This window comes from Anoplopoma fimbria, chromosome 17, assembly GCF_027596085.1.
Source record: "Anoplopoma fimbria isolate UVic2021 breed Golden Eagle Sablefish chromosome 17, Afim_UVic_2022, whole genome shotgun sequence".
Taxonomy (NCBI): Eukaryota; Metazoa; Chordata; class Actinopteri; order Perciformes; family Anoplopomatidae; genus Anoplopoma; species Anoplopoma fimbria.
In genome coordinates, this window is record NC_072465.1 from 18,503,460 (window position 1) to 18,522,569 (window position 19,110).

The 19,110-nt window shown below is 38.5% G+C and overlaps 1 protein-coding gene across 2 annotated transcripts in view; it reads left to right on the plus strand.

Moving 5' to 3' along the window:
• Positions 1–19,110, plus strand: part of kcnab2a (potassium voltage-gated channel subfamily A regulatory beta subunit 2a) — a 72,715-nt gene that overhangs the window by 23,802 nt on the left and 29,803 nt on the right. The window contains exons 2-3 of one of the 2 annotated variants that reach the window (XM_054616101.1): positions 2,158–2,325; positions 4,863–4,904. In XM_054616101.1, the coding sequence (XP_054472076.1) occupies positions 2,249–2,325; positions 4,863–4,904 (119 nt within the window). In that variant the 5' untranslated portion in view covers positions 2,158–2,248. The remainder of the gene's footprint in view (positions 1–2,157; positions 2,326–4,862; positions 4,905–19,110) is intronic. The other variant, XM_054616100.1, reaches the window with a different exon arrangement.

Genomic DNA, 19,110 nt, shown 5'->3' on the forward strand with positions numbered 1-19,110 from the left:
GTATAAGAAAACCTGACGGTGCTTCAAAACACTTAAGGATGTCTTGCTAATACCTGCCTGCACAGTTTGTATAATCTCACAACCACTGCGCTGAATCAAAACAAGACCAACGTCCCACCCCAACCCACCACGTCCTCTGATATGCATCAATGACAGACAGTCCAGGAGCACTTTGCTGTACGGTAGATCTACTGCCATGCCTTTAACCCATCAGGGTCATGCCATCATCATCACCTGATAGCAGGTCTGACCTGTGTCCCAGCATGTCATGATTGAAATGAATAGCCAGGCAATAAATGAGTCCTTGGGATCATGGGACACCTTATTCACAGCCTGGAAATTGATGCGAAGTGAAAGTCACCTTCATGTTATCATTACGATGTCGGTTACGAGCCATGACTCACGTGAGAGCAGCCACTGGTGAAATAGGGTAGCATGCGCTCCTCACTTCACTGCTCTGTCAGGGTGACATAGATGACACTTTCTCTGTGACTCTCTCCATTTGATTCACCACAGTAAACTGGGCTAAGACATCAGGAGTGCTGCTCCCCTCCCTTTTATGCCACATTATTGACTTGAAATGTCTCGATGAGGTATTTCAGATGTGTGTCAGTGGCATCTGTGAAAACCTAACCACCAATCCAAGCCTCACTGATGCCCAGCTCTCTTGCTATAGTCCTCTACAGCAGTGGCGTGCTTCTTGTGCAGACATTTTGAATTATTCATAGAATCAAGTCGCCCTTAGCAGTGGATCAGCTACGGTTTGCTGTTGTGCACACACATAGGTACCATACAGGGAGATGAAGTAGGATCAAGATCTTCTTATATATGAATTGTATCTGCCTTGCTTTTTACTGCATTTTACACAGAAACACTGTTTTCTGTGCTGTGATGTGATTGTACTTCTTTCTATATATATTGCTCCAGACTGGTATACAAAGCCTTTACGATGAAGATGTTAAACTCTTTATAGCCATGGAAGACTACAAAGGTTACATTGGTCGGATTTATAAATTCAGCTCATGTCCGCAGAGTGAGGACATGACTCCATCTAGTGGTGAAAGCATGTAGCGATCCATTGAAAAGGTGAAACAATGTCAAATAACGTCACTTTCTACCACCCCTCTTCCAGACTATCATTTTAAAGTTCATGTTTTACTTTTAGATTCTTATTCAAGTACAATTTCCAAAATGATGAGTAAACAAAGACCAAAATAAAACTCACACAGGCATTGTTGACACTTCTCTTTTCAATGTGACTTTTGTGATTGGATGTGCGAGATCTGAACTCAGCTGTGTCTGCATACGTGTGACCACACTTGACACTTGAGAGGGATCACATTTTTTCATGGTCAAAGAAGCGGCTGTAAAATGGTGTAAAAAGACATTGTCTGCGATGTGTTTATCATTGTCAAATATGTATGATGTTTGAATTGGCAGTCTTTACGTGTTAGTGGTCCTACATGCCTAACTGATTATTGTAGCCAACAGTAAGGTGGACATTTTTCAGTTACAGTGAGAAGTCTCCTTGCATAACATGTTGTGGCCTTACTTTTTGAGTCATCGTCAGTCTACACAATCCATCAGTTTAATATAATATAATCTCTTATTGATAAGAATGAATGAGTGAAAAGGATTATATCTTTGACTCAGTTCTTGCCAGTGATGTTAGTGACAGACAGATGCTCTCAGCAGTAAAGCTAGTAACACATTTCATATTTGCTGACTGGAAAAAACTTAATGTTCTGAATGGCTTCCCTGATGAAAAGCCTTAACACTTGAATATCCTAAACAATTGACTCAACAGCTTTGATCTGTTTTGAACAACGTGACATCTGAGGATGATATTTAACTGGTTGAATAGGGGAATTTATTCTTCTGACCTTAATGGAGGTGCAGTGTTAGGTGTGCAACAGGGCTGTGGAGATCTGTATGTTTTGGCATTTTTTTTATTCTGTATAGTATGATGTTTTTGTTCTAATGATGGTTAATAAATAAATGGTAAATAAACATGAAAAACACAGTATTTTGCTGAGTAGTATAATTGAGAGGGCTGGCCAACTATAGCCTGAGTTTCAGGAAACACTGAGGTTACATTGTTGTGAAAATAAAAACCCTGACACAGGCTGACACAAGTGTACTCTCTCGTCTTTCCAGAGGCCCTGATTGGTGATAAACTGTAACCTGTGGTCCCGGTGAAAAAACACCACCCCCGGCAGGCTGGCCACACCCCCTCCCTCCTGCCTAAATGTATCCTGAATCGACCACAGACTCCCCTGCACGCCTCTCCCTCCGACAGACTGGCTCACCGGGCATGATCTACAGGTGAGTTGATGGGTGAATACTGTGTACACAGACACAACGGATTTCTGTAACTGTATGCCCACGTTTCAGGTTTTGAAGATGTATCAATTAACAGACTATTTAGATTAAAAATTGAAAAGAATTTCAATCTATTACATTATCGCGCTAATGCTTCTGCACTTTGCCAAGCTGATTGCGTGGTAAAAGCAAACCAATAAACTCTGATGCTGTGTCTGGAGTGCAATATTAAAAAAAAAAAAATCTGAATAAGAGGTTTCCATACTAGGCAAACACTGTCTTCAGTGTCTTACTAATAATAACATAGAACCTTGCAGCAATCAGCATTTTAGGTCAATAACCACTAGGTGAAATGATTATATGAAGTATGATATGTGTTGTGATCTCAACAAAACCAGCCAAACGAAACCTGCATTATATATATATTATATTATATCATATTATATTACAGACAATAATTATATAAGTGCAACCAAGAAGAGGAAGGAAAACTGTCATTCTATCACACATACACATACACACTTTGTTTATATTTTCTATTCAGTGATTCTTGTTTATTCTATGAAAGTTAGCCATTACCTGCCTTACACTCACCTTTATCTAACCTTTTATCTAAGACTAATGAAGACACAACCCATTTACAGTATGAATACATTAGGGACAACAAATTCACAAGTTTGCTCTCCACAACTGGTAAAGTCTGAAACGGGTCCCCAAAAACACGACACAGGCCAATTCCACTTTCACACGCGCCAAAGCAGGCATGTCACAGCACATTTCCTTTTCACTCTTCTCGTTGCATGATGCGTTTACTGGGTGGACACAGCGGTATGGACACCCATGTTTGTACAGATTGTCCTGCACTCTGATGTTTAACCAGCATGTGGTGCCAGTGACCCATCAGCTTAAAAAGCATCTGTTCGACTCTTCTTGTCCAGCAGCTTTTTGGCTGTGTTTCACATTGCCTCCTTTATGACCAGATGGGGTGCAGTCACTGTCAGCTATAGGTCTTGTGATACTTTATTAAAGCTTTTGGACATCTATCGACTCTTGTCTTGTATAGACATGAATATCACAACAATAAAAGTGGATGAGATATTGACATTACATTTTGATTTACATTCACCGGAAAGATGTGGGATATGAGCAGCCTGTTACTAGCACAACAATATCATTCATCAGTTTCACTTTATAATTTATATCCACTACGCACACATTTCATTTATGTCTCTGTGTAACTTTGCTATTAATCTAAAAGCTTAAAATGTTTTGCTACCTTTTTGAAAGGTAACATCATCAAACATCAAATTGGTGTTGAACGTTGTAGCCTATGATGCCTGGGTAACACTAAGTGCATGTAAGTCCTGTCAAATATGGATAGTGAAAGTTATGTTGTATTATAAAATATTGTTAACTACTCTGTTTAAAGTATTTTTTTTCAGTTTAAAATAACTATTGGTATTTTGCATTAGCCTCTGTTTAATTAATTTAAACTAGTGAATTAGTTGATACTATATTCTTTTTTAGGGGAGGAAAAAAACAAAACAGTAATAGGTAATGGATGCTATAGTGTCTAGTGCTTTGTCCAATACCAAATTATTTATTTCAAAATGGAGTTTAACTAAATATAGATAAACTTTATATTTGAAACCTTTTGTTATAACTAATAATTGCACAGTGTGCTTGAAAGTAGATTAATTAACCATAATCAGAAAAATGCTTTTTTTCCCTTATGCTTAATGAACTCAAGATAACAGATTTAGTAACATGGATTACTAGAATATTTACATAAAATATTAGCCAAAGGATTTTACTTTATATATTTTATTCTATCACCATAGCAACATATTGTCATACGTGTTTTTGCTTCCTGCCATTCTGTCGGACTGTTTGTTTGTTTTTCCTGTGCTGTGTAAATGGAGTGCTGTTTTACTAGTTGTCTCTACCTTACAGGCAAGCATTGGAAGTCTTCTAATCTATAAATTTAATTTGTAACAATCTCTTGAAATATTTTGAACTTTCTTTTTTATCCCTTTTACCCCCTCCGTTTGATTTATAAGTATAAAACATGTATCCAGCGAAAACACTGAGTTCAGCTAGCTCGATGTTGTAAAGATGCAGGTTTGTACATTAGTTAAATAGCCAGAAAATGTATGGTGAGATCATTTTTTGTAATTTTCAGTTCTTGAAAAGTAAAGGGTTTATGCCAACACATGCACAAAAAACTGCACTTTCCATGTAGTATAATTTTTGTGAAGACTATGCATTGATTGTGTGTTAGGGTCATATTGCTCAAACATAACTTTATCCAGTGAACATTTTAGACAAGCAAGACATTCTGAATGTTACATTGAAGACACCACCTACATGTTTTTTCTGATGCCGTATTACCGTCTGCACTCTTCCACATTTTTGGCTAACAGTCAATATCTTTCGCTACCTTATTCTCTGTCTTAAATTTCTCAGACTACCACCTTCTTCCTTTTCCAGCTTATATTAATCAAAGCTTTCCTGTTTCCTCCTTTCTCTATTGTCTTCAGCGCTCGTTATGGGAGCCCCAAACGACAGCTGCAGTTCTACAGGTACCTGTCTGTCTCTGTATCTGCCAATCACTCTTTGGTGAAGCATTTTTTACCCTTTTTTTTTTTGTGCGTGTGTGTGTGTGTGTAACGTATGTATTTTTTAAATATATTTGCAGTATGCGTTCATAACATTTGTGTTTTGTTCTTCTTTTATCTCACTCTAATAACCTTGCTGTAGAGACTTGCTGTTCTGTCATTTAAAACCATACATCCATTAGTAAACCTCTGCAGCACAGATAACACTTATCATCTACTATTTAGCTGGCAATGCACTATCCAGCTTAAACCTGATAGGGGTGATGATGGATTTTGTTGCAAGGTTGCTCACAAAACCGTTGAATCAACAATAATTGTCTGCGTTTTAATGTTTAGTTTTCATTTTTTTTTTCACCATTTTTTTCAGCAATGACACTTGAGACATCTGCTTTTCTTGTCAAACGTCAAAATGTGACTAGGAAGCTCCTTAAAGAACTGATATCCAGACACTTTTTCTGTTTTGTCTTTTACTTTGGCATGACTAAGCAGATAGTCATTTCCTTTATTCATCATTTCTATATTCAAACGTAAACCTCTTTGACCTCATGGGACTTCAACCTGATCTGTCAGTGTTGTGGATGAGACAATGTTCTCTTATGGTTGCTGGTACTCACTGCTCCAGTACTGCTCCTTTTAGACGCTCAGTCTTTCTCCTGCTTTAGATTCGAGTCATGTTTTATGTTATGATATCAAGCATTATTCTGCTGATCCAGTTATAAAAAAACCCTGACTATGTGGGTGTGTGCTTATAATGAGCTCTCTATCGGATTTTTATCTTGGCGCCTTGCACATTTCTGTCCTTTTTAAAGTGCAAACCGTCCCACTAGCTGCTCCCCTGGCCTGTGTGAGGGGGATCGATTAAGACCCCTATCTCTGTCTGTCCATTACGCTGACATCCTAACGGGCTGATGCTGGGAAGTTTTATTCTTTTCAGTCATCTCAACATTGTAGCACACAAAGTGTATAGGGTTTAGCACACTTACTACTACTCACTAGTATGCAAATTAAGTCGGAAAGGAGTCTACAATCGGGTTTAAAATATTTAGATCTGGCAAGGATTTGTCTTTACCCCACATTGTCTTTATGATCCATTTTATTTTATTGTGTATCGTTTTGTTCTCCAGCATGAGTTGTCGTTCAGTACTATTTTGTATGTCTGACGTGATATATCCAGAGCCAATTTGTATTTGTCTATTTGTATTTGTGCTGGGAATGCTTTTAGTGAAATATATCCGGCTCTGACTATCGTTAAACCTTTTTACAGTTTCAGGGGACGGAGTGCTTTCGTTGATGAAGCTCATTGACTTTTGACCTCTTTATGTCCCATGTGTTCGGGTTAGGGAAAAATAAATCATTTATTAAGTGCTTCATTTCTACCATCCCAGGTGTCACAGCTATATGTACAATTCTTATTGCTCATATTCCAACCTCTTGAGCTTGCCGAGTTTGGTTTAAAAAATATTTTAAAGTAATAAAATGTAAACTGTGAGTGCCACAACTTAGAGAACTGACCTAGGTTGTACTAGCTTGGTTAATTACTAAGTCTAAGATTTTTTATATAGTGCTGGGAAGTACTTAAAAAATGTGATTACATATGAAAAAATGTTTTACTTGGTTTGACTTACCCTGCAGAAACCATTGAGCTGCAATATCTAAATACACTGCACCAAAAATATTCAGCTAAAGGCGATTTATGTGCTTTTAGTGTATGTTGTTGAGCTAGTGATATGGATTACTTTTTTACTGCCAAATATGTCTGAAGTCAGTGGATTTTTCTATAATTGTATATATTTATGAGTTTTACAGATTTACTGAGGTGTCCATTAGTGCTTAAGTAATTGTCAGATATGAAATTGGATTAAAGTATATCGGAAGCTTTCCTCTGTGTAAATAATGAGGCCGGTTCTGAGCAGCTTCACTTGCCTGACAGTTCTGTGTTCAGAGTCCTAACGATGCGACCCAATCTGATTCTGACCTCAACCTGAACAAACACAAAGCTGTGTTAGAGAGAGATGCATCAAGGCGTGCTTAACCGGTGTGGTTTTCATAATTCCTTGTTTGTAGAGTACTTGACCATGCTTGGTGTTTTAAGTCTGTGTGTGTATATCTTTGCTTTATACTCTGCATGTTTGTTTGAGTGTTTCATGTGCACACAACACTCAGGCCCTCATTATTGTCCAGCTCTTAGTATCCTTTCCTGTGGAACAACAATCAGAGGCTTTTAGTGCAAAAGCTTTGGTGAATAATTCAGGGCTGATATTATTTGCTGCGGTTAGCAGAAACAAGACGGGGCACTAAACGACATAAATGGATTTCTTCCACGAGATCTCACAGGGAGGGGAGGAGGAGAGGTGTTGGTTGTGGTAATAGAGTATGGTCCAAGTGGTGAGGGGAGGGAAGGATGCACTCTCTTATTCACTAATTGGTTTAGACATTTCCTAGTAAGACACTCCCAGTTTGGGTGGACCCGCTTCATCGCTGTCTGCAGTGTGTGTTTATAAGAGCAGAGTGGCACCCCGCAACCTCGCTCATGAGCCGACCCCCAAGAAATCGGGTGAGTTTGAGGAAGGATTTGCACTCATGACCACATCAGGAGTGTTTGCTTGTGTGTATGTTTTGTGTGTAAGGGGCTGGCAGAGTGATGAGGAGTGTGTGTTGACTTGTGGATGCATGCTGCCCAGCTTGAAGTCTCCACCTTTATTTATGTCTTCTGTCTCTAAGCGAGGAAACCGGCTGTTTGGGAAATAAATTGGAATTTGTGGGAGAGATCCAAAGTCATGTCATGAAGGTATCAACGGTTTGACTAATAATTTATTCCATGTTAGAGTTTTAAACAGATACTGTTGGAGGTTTTTAAAATCTGTGTTTTGTAATATTTATATATATATTAGATTTTACATTTGTTTATTAACACTTAAAGGCCTTGTTTTAAATGGAGGTTTGATGTCAGTGTTACGGTAGCTATGTGGTGTTTTGTGCAGAAGCAAAGAAGGTGCTGTTCAAGGGTTGTATTTGTCAGTAGACTTTTAAAAAGATCAATACGAGCTTATAGTATGTTTCAAACCAGCCGTAAAATATAATTTCCTTATTCTCAGGCGGTTATAAAAAAGGATTATGATGCAAACTGATCAACAAGTAATTCTTGTTGAGGCTACAGATTATAAAATGATTAGCATTTTTATTTAAGTAATTATTTAATGATTTAATTATTGTTAAAATGCTAGCGTAATCTCACCCTTTTTTTAGATCGATTTGTTATATTCTTTAGAAAGTGCTCCTCATTTCTTATGTTTGTAATTATGTGATGATTCGGCTTTAATCACATAATCTCAAAATCATGAGAATGTATATGGAGTTTACTATAATGAGATAATGAGAACTAAGAAAAAGATTGTAATGTAGTTCAGCAAGGGATTTCATTGTTTTTTTTCCATATTTATTTTTTTTCACGTAAATTTTTATGTTACATTTTTTTTTACATGTTTCTCTAATAACTAATATTAAATCACAGTCTCACTATCATACGGTACATTTACTTTATTAAGACAGTGGCTTTGTTGCCATTATTCAGTTGTGCATTCAGCATTATGTTGCATCCTTGTAGTGATGGAGGACCTGTCGCAGTGCTGCCCTCTATTGTTTTAACTCAGCACAACACTCTGTAGACATGAATCTTCAAGGAATCAAATAACTCAGGCAAAAGTAAGTGTGTGTTTTACAGGAATGAAGACGAAATGGTTAAAACAAATACTTTTGTGGGAAAACTTTGTCACTTTAAGCTCCCTGAATTCCTGAAGCTGAAATAAAGACCAACTCTACATTGAAGATGACATATTCTGTTGTTTGGGGATTCTTTAAGCGGTCGTGCCGATGTGAGGTTTCCAGTCCAGATTGGCTTGTTGTGCCTTTTTGTGGGAGACACTCAAAATTACATCGTGGACTCCTCTCAGTTTTTTCTCTTGGCTCTCCCCGTTAGTCAGAATCAGAAGTGAGACCAGGTCGTCCCCTCTCGCTCGGTGCATGTTTGAATGCCTCCCTTTCGCAGATAGCATGTGTCCTCTCTAGTCCTGCTCCTTAATCACCAGCAAGTCACCTGAATGCTCCCTATCAGTGTAACCCTGCCATTGTGTACCTGTCGGGGGAGGGTGGTGCGGGGCTACGTTGTGCGACTCTGATTACAGGATGCATGGCCGTGTGCTGCCCCAAGCAGGAGAGCTGTTTTTTTATGGGAGCAGGTGCTATTTAAGGAGGTGGCTGTGCTCTGCTGGCTCCTCGCTCCGTCCGTGTCCCTACTTGTGTCCCTACTTTAATCTTTACTGCACGGGTCATCCCAGCATCACAAGGAGGAGGAAGAGAAGGAGGGTGGGGGGGGCATGTTTACGGGAGGGTACGCTGGTGGCGCCCGGGGGGCTCCTGGCAGGGGCAAGTCCAGTTACTGTCCTCCTGAAAACCTGCAGATCCCCAAACCGGCAGCGCCAAGCAGCGGTGTCCGAAAGAGCAGCAGCAGTGGCAGCAGCAAGATGCTGTCTATGACATACAGCGACAGCATCCGGAGCGGGATCAACCGCTACCACTCGGACCAGGGGCTGAATCAGCCACCGGCCAAGCCCCCCGACCCGGTCGAGCTGCAGAGACTCCGGGAACAGAAAGTCGCCGCTCAGATTAAGAACATGGAAGACTTCCTAAAGATGAATGGCCTAGCGCTGGAGGAGTGTGTGTCCTATCAGACAGGCATGAAGTACAGGTAAGAGAGGGGTAGAGCTGGACAGGGACTTTGATACTCCAGAGACCTGGACAGTGGTGGGGCTGACAACCAGAGGGTGAGAGCAGCGGTGTGGTTCGAGGGAGGTCAGATACTTGAGGGTCTACTGAACAGGTGTGTGCCAAGATATCCTGTTTTTGTTGAGGTTGGCCTCAAAATTCACTATTTTCTTCCATTGCTGTTGATTTTTAAAAAATATATAAATTCTGTCATTAGAAATATGCACAGTCAGGAACATGTTATCTGTCACTTAATATCAGTATAGTCTTACTCTGTCCTCTGGTCAGACTGCCAAAATGCAATGATACTGAAGCTCAGGTTTTATTTTGATCATCTAGGTCGGTGGCTTATTTGCCCAACTACATAGGAAGGACAGACTGCTCCATAAGGAGTTACCTGGCCCCTTAAAATCTCACTAAGACTTTCTTCTCTTTTCCCCCTCAGTCTTGAAGTGATTTCTGTACAGAGAATTCTGCCCCACAAAGACAAACATAAATTACTACTTTCTGTGTGTTCAAAGTACAACTGGGGGAGATATCAATAACATACATATAATAATATTAGATTAGATATTGTGTATGATATTGGCTGTCTTAATATCGTAATATAAGTTATTGGCTTGGGCTCGGTTGTAGTGTTTTGTGATCTTATTTGAAGTCTGCAATCTAAGGGTGATTAACACTGCACGCCTTCTTGGCAAGTAAGTGAATGTGTATTTCCAAATTTGGTGATTTAGAATTTTTTAAATAAACGGATTGGATTAATTATTGCTTCATGGGTTGAGAAGAATCGGCCATTTCTTTAGATAAATGTGCATTTACAATCCCATTGTATTATCTGAAGATGTTACGTCATCAACGAGGCTGTTTTTCTTAGCTCATAAAAAGTTTATGTTTTGGAGATGCAGTCATACGTCATATTATCCTTATTGCCGTATCACGGCAGTGTGTCAAAAATATTGATTTATATTGAGTGTATATGTATTTATTTTATACCTCTAAGGATTACTTATAGATGCACTAACAACAAGTATAAATTACACCTTCATGGCAGAACAAGAGACAAACTTTGTCTGTCTCATCTACACAATGACGGCAAACCAAACATCCTATTTTATGGACTGTTGCTGTTCAAAGGATGAGTCCGTGCAGCAGGCTGAGCGGCTGTTGTGTCGGCTAATAGAGCCTGATAAGCTGATGTTGTCATTGTTGTTGACATGGATAGCTTTCCTCACACACAGGCATGGCTGCTGTTGTTTTTGACCGGGACCAGTGACTAGAACGCAGGTATGGTGGGCTGCTGTTACCACGTCTGGGATGACCAAGTTCTGCTGTTGTCTGCAGGCAGTGTTGTGTGTCAACACCTTGCTGGCATGTTTACTCGACCATAGTTACATTCCTTGTGTAAAGCTCAATCACTGGCCATTGATGGGCTCGGGTGCAGCTTTGCAAAGGTGAATTTGGAAAAGTAGTTTAATATTGCAAAAAGCATGTGTGGTTCTTTAATTATAAACCTCAGAGAGCCTCCTACAATAACCTTAAAAATGACATATCAGTTACACTTGAGCTGAAGTTTGATCTATCGTTTTTGGCTTTTTCTGTTCATTCTAATGGATCTTGTAACGACTCTAATTGTGATTTATGTTGTTTCTTTGTGGTGTTGTATTTAACCATTTGTCTCGGTTTACCACAGGAGTGGTAAGTCCTGCCAGGATCTGCTGTTACTTGTATCGTGATCGCCTGCAGTTCTTTAATTGGTGCTGCAATTGAGTCAGCAAGAACATGCGACCTCTGACTCAAACTCATCATTATTTCAGCTGTGTGGTCAGGAAGGCAGGTCAGCGTTGCTACCAAGCTGCATTTAACCATTCTTAACACTGTCATCTCATTTACCAACAAACACAAGCAAAAAGGTTATATTATAGTCTTTATCTTTTCTTTTTAACTCTCTGGGCTGCTCACTACTCTGCATGCATACCAACACACTCTTTGCATTTCTTGTTAGGCAGACCTTTTTATAATGGGAGATATTTTAACACCTCTAGGAAAGCATGAAATCTCTTTTACTTCCTCTAGATGGAGTATAATCAGGAACATCAAAAAGACATGATTAATGGTCTTGTATCTAATACGCATTTACTACTTAGTGTGAGTACTAGTCTTAGAAATGTTCCTGATCATGTGGTTTTAAGGTTATTAATACTGTGTCATTCAAATTAACGAAAATTAAAACTATTTCCATTATGCTGCCCTTGAAACAAAATACTCTCGCTCAGCAGGTCCATTTGGACACCGTAAAACTTTCCCTAGTGTCCATGTCCTCCCGACTGAAAGAGCCAGGCAGCGAGTAAAGGAGCCAGCTTGAGTTCAGTGAGGCGAGACAGGGAGCGTCATGTCTCCTATTTAAGCTATATGGAGGTAGACTGGAGAAGTATAGATTTCTGGAGTGAATTAACACTAATGGAAATAGTAATGGCCTCCTCTTAGACGTTCATACATGCAGAGCTTTGTCTGACCACAGCAGTTCCTCAAAGTACAGTATGCCACGCTGCTCATTGTGAAAAGCTTCGATGTACAAATGGTCACATTATATCTTTGATGCTTTAAAAAAAGAGTTTATTTTATCTGTAAGTAATGAAATGCACCTAAAAGTTTAAATTATTTTTTTGATGCTATTGGTTAGACCAGCGGTTCTCAACCTTTTTTCAGTGATGTACCCCCTGTGAAATACTTTTTTAGCCAAGTACCCCCTAACCAGCGCAAAGCATTTTTGGTTGAAAAAAAAGATGTAATACTAAGCGCCATCAGTGTCTGATTTATTAAACTGTCAACACTGACGATTGCATTGTTGCATCAGTTTATGAACTTACACTTATATTTTATTGAATATTTATTAAATAACAATTTTTAAAGGATTTTTGAATGGATGCTAATTTTAAATATTTTTTCTCATGTACCCCCTGGAGTGCCTTCACGTACCCCCAGGGGTACACGTACCCCCATTTGAGAACCACTGGGTTAGACAGCTCATTGGTGTGTTCTTTTAGTTGTATTATTGAAGAAGAATGATTTGAGGCTTGGCCACTAGGGGGCAGAAAAACAAGCAGACACAAGAACAGTCAGCACCTCATTACACGCTCATTGGCAGGTCATTTTTATATGCAGCAAACTTAGAGGAACATTAGCACCTGATGAATGTAAAATCCACTTTTTTCTATCTCTTATAGTCTGCGAGTGTTTAGTGTTGGTCAAGGGTTTAAAGAGCTTTCTGTGCTGCGGATGATTAGACCAGCGTGGACTCACTTCCTTGTTGCCAGTGTTTTGGTACTTTTTGTAAAAAGAAAAAAAAAACAAGTTTAATGAAATCTTAAGTAAAGGGGTAAAAAAAAAATGAAACACCAAAGTATGGTTTACATTTTGTACTACCTTGTCATTTGCAAGTGCCTTCATCATTTCAAGTGTTGATTGTAGAAAGAAATGTTTTAGCATTTCCATTCAGTGTTGTTTTTCCCATCCATCCAAAGATGCACTTTATGGTTCCCTCTATAGATAAACGTCTTGTAAACAAGCTTTGTAAAAGTGTTTGATTTCAATTCAAACCAGATTTCTTTTTAGTTTAGGGGGTATGATTTAAATTTTGTTTCATATTTATTCTCATTATTATCTGCCCAAGATCTTCCTTGTTGCCAGTGTTTTGGTACTTTCTGTAAAAAGAAAAAAAAAACAAGTTTAATGAAATCTTAAGTAAAGAGGTAAAAAATGAAACACCAAAGTATGGTTTACATTTTGTACTATCTTGTTATTTGCAAGTGCCTTCATCATTTCAAGTGTTGATTGTAGAAAGAAATCTACATTTTTGATACAATTCACCAAATAGACATTTAAAACAACCTCAAACAGTTTGCCAAGGAAAAAAAGGAAAAAAGCTTTTTAGAGCTCTAATGTTTCTGTAATTTTAGCACTGACTTTTATGATGCAGTCATTTGATTTTATTTTTATTATGAAAAAAAAAGCTGAATGAAGGTTCCGGCTGTAACTAATGATTTATTTCATCATCTACCGATTGTTTACTCTAATAAATCAGAACCGGAGGGGATGTCTTTTAATGTTTTGTTTTGTCTGACCAACAGTCTAAAACCAACATATAATAAGTGTCAATGAGATACAAATTTGAGAAACAGCAAATTGTTTCAGATCTAACGCAAGTTTAAGAAAACATTGAGAGAAATAAAAATAATTTAACAAAATCTATATTGGTCTCCAGTTTTTCCTCAACGGTACAAAGGAAAACTCAACACAGCAAATGCATAGTTGAGGTTGGATCATGTCTGTTAAGGAGCTGAAGAACATATTCACAACTTTCAGAATGTACTGTTTATTACACTAACTGAGTCGGGCTGTAATAAGTGGCAGCAGAGTCGCTGCCCATCTTTCGGCGCAGGCTGAAAACTCACCTCTTCAAGAAGCACTACCCTGAGTCTTCCTCGTAGCACTTATTGCATTCGTATTAGTTGTTGCACTTACTGTATTCGTATCAGTTCGCTGCACTTATTGAATTCGTATTCGTTTACTGCACTTATCCTATTCGTAGTAGTTTGTAGCACTTATTATATTCGTATTAGTCTGTTGCAATTATTGTTTTCGTAGTAATTTGCCTCTGCACTATACTTTTGCTCTGGTTTAAGATGCTTGTTTAAGAAAGGAGATGCACTTATGACTTCTGGTGACTAGTAGTTCTCTTGAATACCTATGTTGAATACACTTCCTGTAAGTCGCTTTGGATAAAAGCGTCTGCTAAATGACTGTAATGTAATGTAATGTAATGCACATCCTTTAGGTAGTTCTGTTAAAAACAGCTGATCTCCACTAGATGGGGCCAGTGCTCCACATTAACTCTATCCACTTTTCAAAGGCCTCCCACTCAGAGCCATAATGCATTTACTGAGCACAGTGCATCACTCTTTGCACCACTCTTTGCACTCCCACACTGCTGAACATCCTGGCCAACTAGTTTTGATATTTATCAGTTTTTATTAAGTTTAGCCAGGCATTGAAACTAAACCAAAAGATGACTAAAACCGTGTAAAATAGCATAACAGTCACCAAGTGGCAACATGGAGGAATGTTTCCTAAAATCTTTTAAGTGTATTGCTTCTGCTTCAAAGTAGTGCTGGGAAATATATCGATATTAGGTCAATATCGTTATTTGAGAGTATATGGCGTCTTAGATTTTCAATATCCTAATATGGCTTAAATCGTAAGTATTTGTGTCTCTTCCAGGTTTTAAAGGCTGCATTTATTATTTGCCGTTACCCACTTAGTCGTTATATCCATAGTCATTAATTGATTATTATTTATCAAAACAATCTTATTGTGAAAGCCCCAACAGTCAGCCCTACAATATCCTGGCAACGTAGATATTGAGGTATCCGGTCAGAGATATCATAATTTGATTTTCTCCACATCTCCCAGCTTTCCTTCAAAGCATCATTCAGATATGTTCTATTTTTGTGACTGTATCTGTCATGCGCTCACTCACGCTTCACCGATCTCTTTCACTTATTTCTCACTCATTTCTTCATACACACAAAAGCACGCACACACACACACACACCCACACACACACAAATCTTTTGGTGCGGACATGAATCTGCACGGAGCCACTCTAAACTGTAAACAATTTTTTTTCTCAGTCTCAGCAGCTCTGCAGCATGTGTGTCAGCCTGTGACGTTTTTCTTCAAGCGATCCCCTACTCCAGAGTTAAATTTAGCAGCAGACTTGTATCCACAGCTGCAACCGGATACAGCTGTTAATCCACTATTTTACCTCAAGCCCACTGCCTCGTTGTCCTGCTACATTAATGAAAGCTGCTGTGTTGTGTGTCAGTGCTTTATCTTTGACACAGGAGTGGGAGATAATGTTTAGGTTTTTGGATAGATATAAATTTGGTTTCCATCGGTGACCTCTCCAGCTCTTCTTTGAGCTATCTCTATCCGGCCTATCCTGACAGCCTGTCAAAGTGTTCTAGTCAGAAATGTTGTGTGGGCACCAGGGGTGGGAATGCCAGTGATTACGCAATTCTATTTTGTCTTGGTGGTTGTTTTATTTCAATTTAAATCTCTTTATAAATGGACGCTTAACAAGATGTCTTCCTAATCACAGTTTAATGCTTAGTACATTGTTTTTAGATTCCTGAGATGGCCGTGTATGTAGTTTTAACTTCAATAATTCCACAAGAGGATTGTTACTTGAAATAGTGTTGTGTTGGTTATTTACAAATTTGTAACATCTGATTCATAAGCCTTTATATTTGGTTTGTATTACACCATAGTTTTAACTTCGATGTCGCTGATTTATTTCAAGAAGCACATTCATGGACTTCACATAGGGCGTAGCTTTGTCACACAAGTAGTTGTTCAAATGGTTAGAGCACCTTTTATAATTGTACTCTCCTTCATGACACTGCTGAACTTGAGCGGAAATTACAATTTTGGGACATGTTGTTTTCGATAAAGCCTTCAATGTCAACACCTATGTTAACATTGCCATGGGCTACTAGTTATAGTTAAAGTGTAGGCGTAAGTTTAGTTTCAGAAAATGAATTTTTTTTATTTATTTAATGGCTGAAAGTGCCATTTCCTGCAATATAGAGCATTTAATCCCGACCAATAATGCTGCTCTTTTACTATTAAGCACAGTTTATATTGAAAAATATATTACAGTGTTTGAAAAAGGATTTTGTGAGACTGGGGTCTGGGTGCCATGGAGTGGAGAGGTCTGGGCAAGGGATGTAAAAAAACAAAACAAGTGTGGATGCAAAAAACAAGAACACACAATTGCCCCCCCAAGCCTAACAGTGGCCGTGAAGCTGCTCTGATTGGTCCTTTGCTCTGGCACTTATAAACATTTGTCTTCCCCACATGTACTATGCCTGTCTGCATCAACTGTGTGTTTTTTCTTCTATCTGAAAGAGTGTGTGTGTGCGTGTCTGTATGAATGTTAGTGTGTGTGTCACTGGAGGCTGCAGGGGGACTGCTCTGTACTTTATGAATACCCAGTAGTGACAGGAGGTGGGAGGCGTCCCTCACCCTTTTAGACACTCAGGCTTTAGATTTGTGCTGTTGTCGCTTCAGTTCCCATGAAAGTTTTTACTTAGCAACTTTCAGTACATATTTCCTAAAGTGTTGAGTGCCATCCCTGAATAAAATGTGAAGTTCTGTTTGTTTTCCTAGGGCTATGTCTGTTGCATATGTACTCTCTTGAACTTCTCAGTGAACATCAGTGTACATCAGTGTGGAATTTGTTGGGAATCCTACCATGATTTATTGTTCTATGTCTCTTATGACATTTCTATTATAAATTACAATAAGGTCTTTAAGCAACAGAAAATGTGATGGATATAAGTAAACGTTTGACCTACTTGCTTATTGAACAAACAAACAAACCACTTTCAATTTCCTTTCTGGTTTCTGCTTTTTTAAGACATAAGGTCATAGTGGTGGTGTAGGCTGAGACCTTTGGAAGGACCACCAGGCAAAAGGTTTGAGCTGGTCTGACCTCTCAGCATGTCTAGGTCAGGGATTTACAAACAGCAGTCTGACCACATTATGGACCTGCTGTCTATATTTATACAGCGGCCGCCTATTCAGGGTGACAGAATCAGTAGCTGAGAAATAAATAGGAACCATCTGTTTCATGAGCATAACTTGTGTGACAGGACCATCAAACGGCATCAGCTAGAAAGCGATGGGTCATACACTGTAATAAATCTTAGTTGGCCTTCATAGCTGTGAACAGTCAAGGGCATCAGTATACCAAAAGATTTTAATAAAATTGTTCTTTCTTATTGACTGTTCACTTGTTGTCTGTACGATACTATATTTTAGTAAATTGAGCAGTAATGTATTGAATGCAAATATTTACTTTACCTACCTCTAATAGGTACTACTTTCTTTATATTTTTGAAATTATGTTAATGTTAATTTTATGATATTTGAATTTGTCTAAGGCTGTGGTTTTTACACCAGGGGCTTCATTGTCATATCTCAGTTTAGGAAGACATTTTTTTTGGTATTACTGAAGCATGTTTCCTTACTGCATTTAATTATTTATATTAAGTTATGACAGAATGGTCCTCACTTGGGGATTTCCAAATTTGGAATCCTAAATTAGGAGTACATAAACCCTGTCCTAGATTCCAAATACCTGCAAAAATGCCAGCAGCAACTCTTTAGGTCTGTATTGCAGTAAAATGAAGATAGGAAACGACATGAACACTGAAATATAATGATTTGAAAGGTTGAACCATATGATTACACTTAAAATGTCCTTGAACTTTGTATTAATGGGTATATATTGACTGTATATTGTATATTGACCGTTGAACAGGACAGATTATTATGCTCCCTCCTCTCTCTCTTCTACTCAGATTAGTGAGTGCGCTCCCTCGGACTGTGTTACTCATTCCTGTTTGGTTTAAGCACATCTTGTTACACAAGCCGTGATGCAGAAATCCCTACATGGCTGTAGGCTCACCGCTGTTCTGTAGTGGTCAACATATTTTCTTAAACTCACAATGTGTATTTACTCTATTGCACACTGCATCAGATATAAGTTGTCTTTCTTAGATATTTATCTGGCTTTAGTAACCCATTGAATATTCAACAATAATTCACAAATATGTTGTCACTATTTTCCCCATATTTTTGAAAAACATATAATCTCTGCGGATAGCTAAAGCCAAAAGGCATCTTAGAGACTATATTACATAATAACAGGGGTTTCCTTTCTGCTGTTTTTTTTTTTTTTTTTTTGATTGCCTCAGCTCTCACGCTCTGTTGGATCTGTCAATGGGGACAGCTGAAACGACAACTCCTCCTGAGCCCTGCTGTCTGCGGGGATTCTGTCATGTTCACTGGAGAATAAAGAATTTCAGCACTCGCTGCTCACAGATGTGACCCGCTTCTCTCCGCACTCGTTTGTTTCCTCAGGAATTCCCAGAAAAGATAATATTTAGCATCGGCTAAACCTATTTTTTGACATTCTTTGCGAAAGCTATTTTAAACCTTCAATTCCTGCTCTTTTTTTCTTTTCTTTTCTTTTAACAGTTTCTATCCTACAAGTCAGCAGTTATAATAAATGTTAGTTGACCCACATAATGAAAAGTACAGAAAAACTATATACAATAACATTCTAGTATATTTTTCTCCTTCCGTTAATTACATCGTCATTACAGTGATGAGAGGTTCAACCTTTAGTAATGTTCAGACCCGGCCTCAGGATGCATTAAGCTGCTAGAAAGGCATTACCACATCTGTCGATCAACACTGTCAATCTGTCTGACCTCACATCACTTTCCATTAACTCTCTTAAACCCTTTCACCCACTCACCTACACACACACACACAC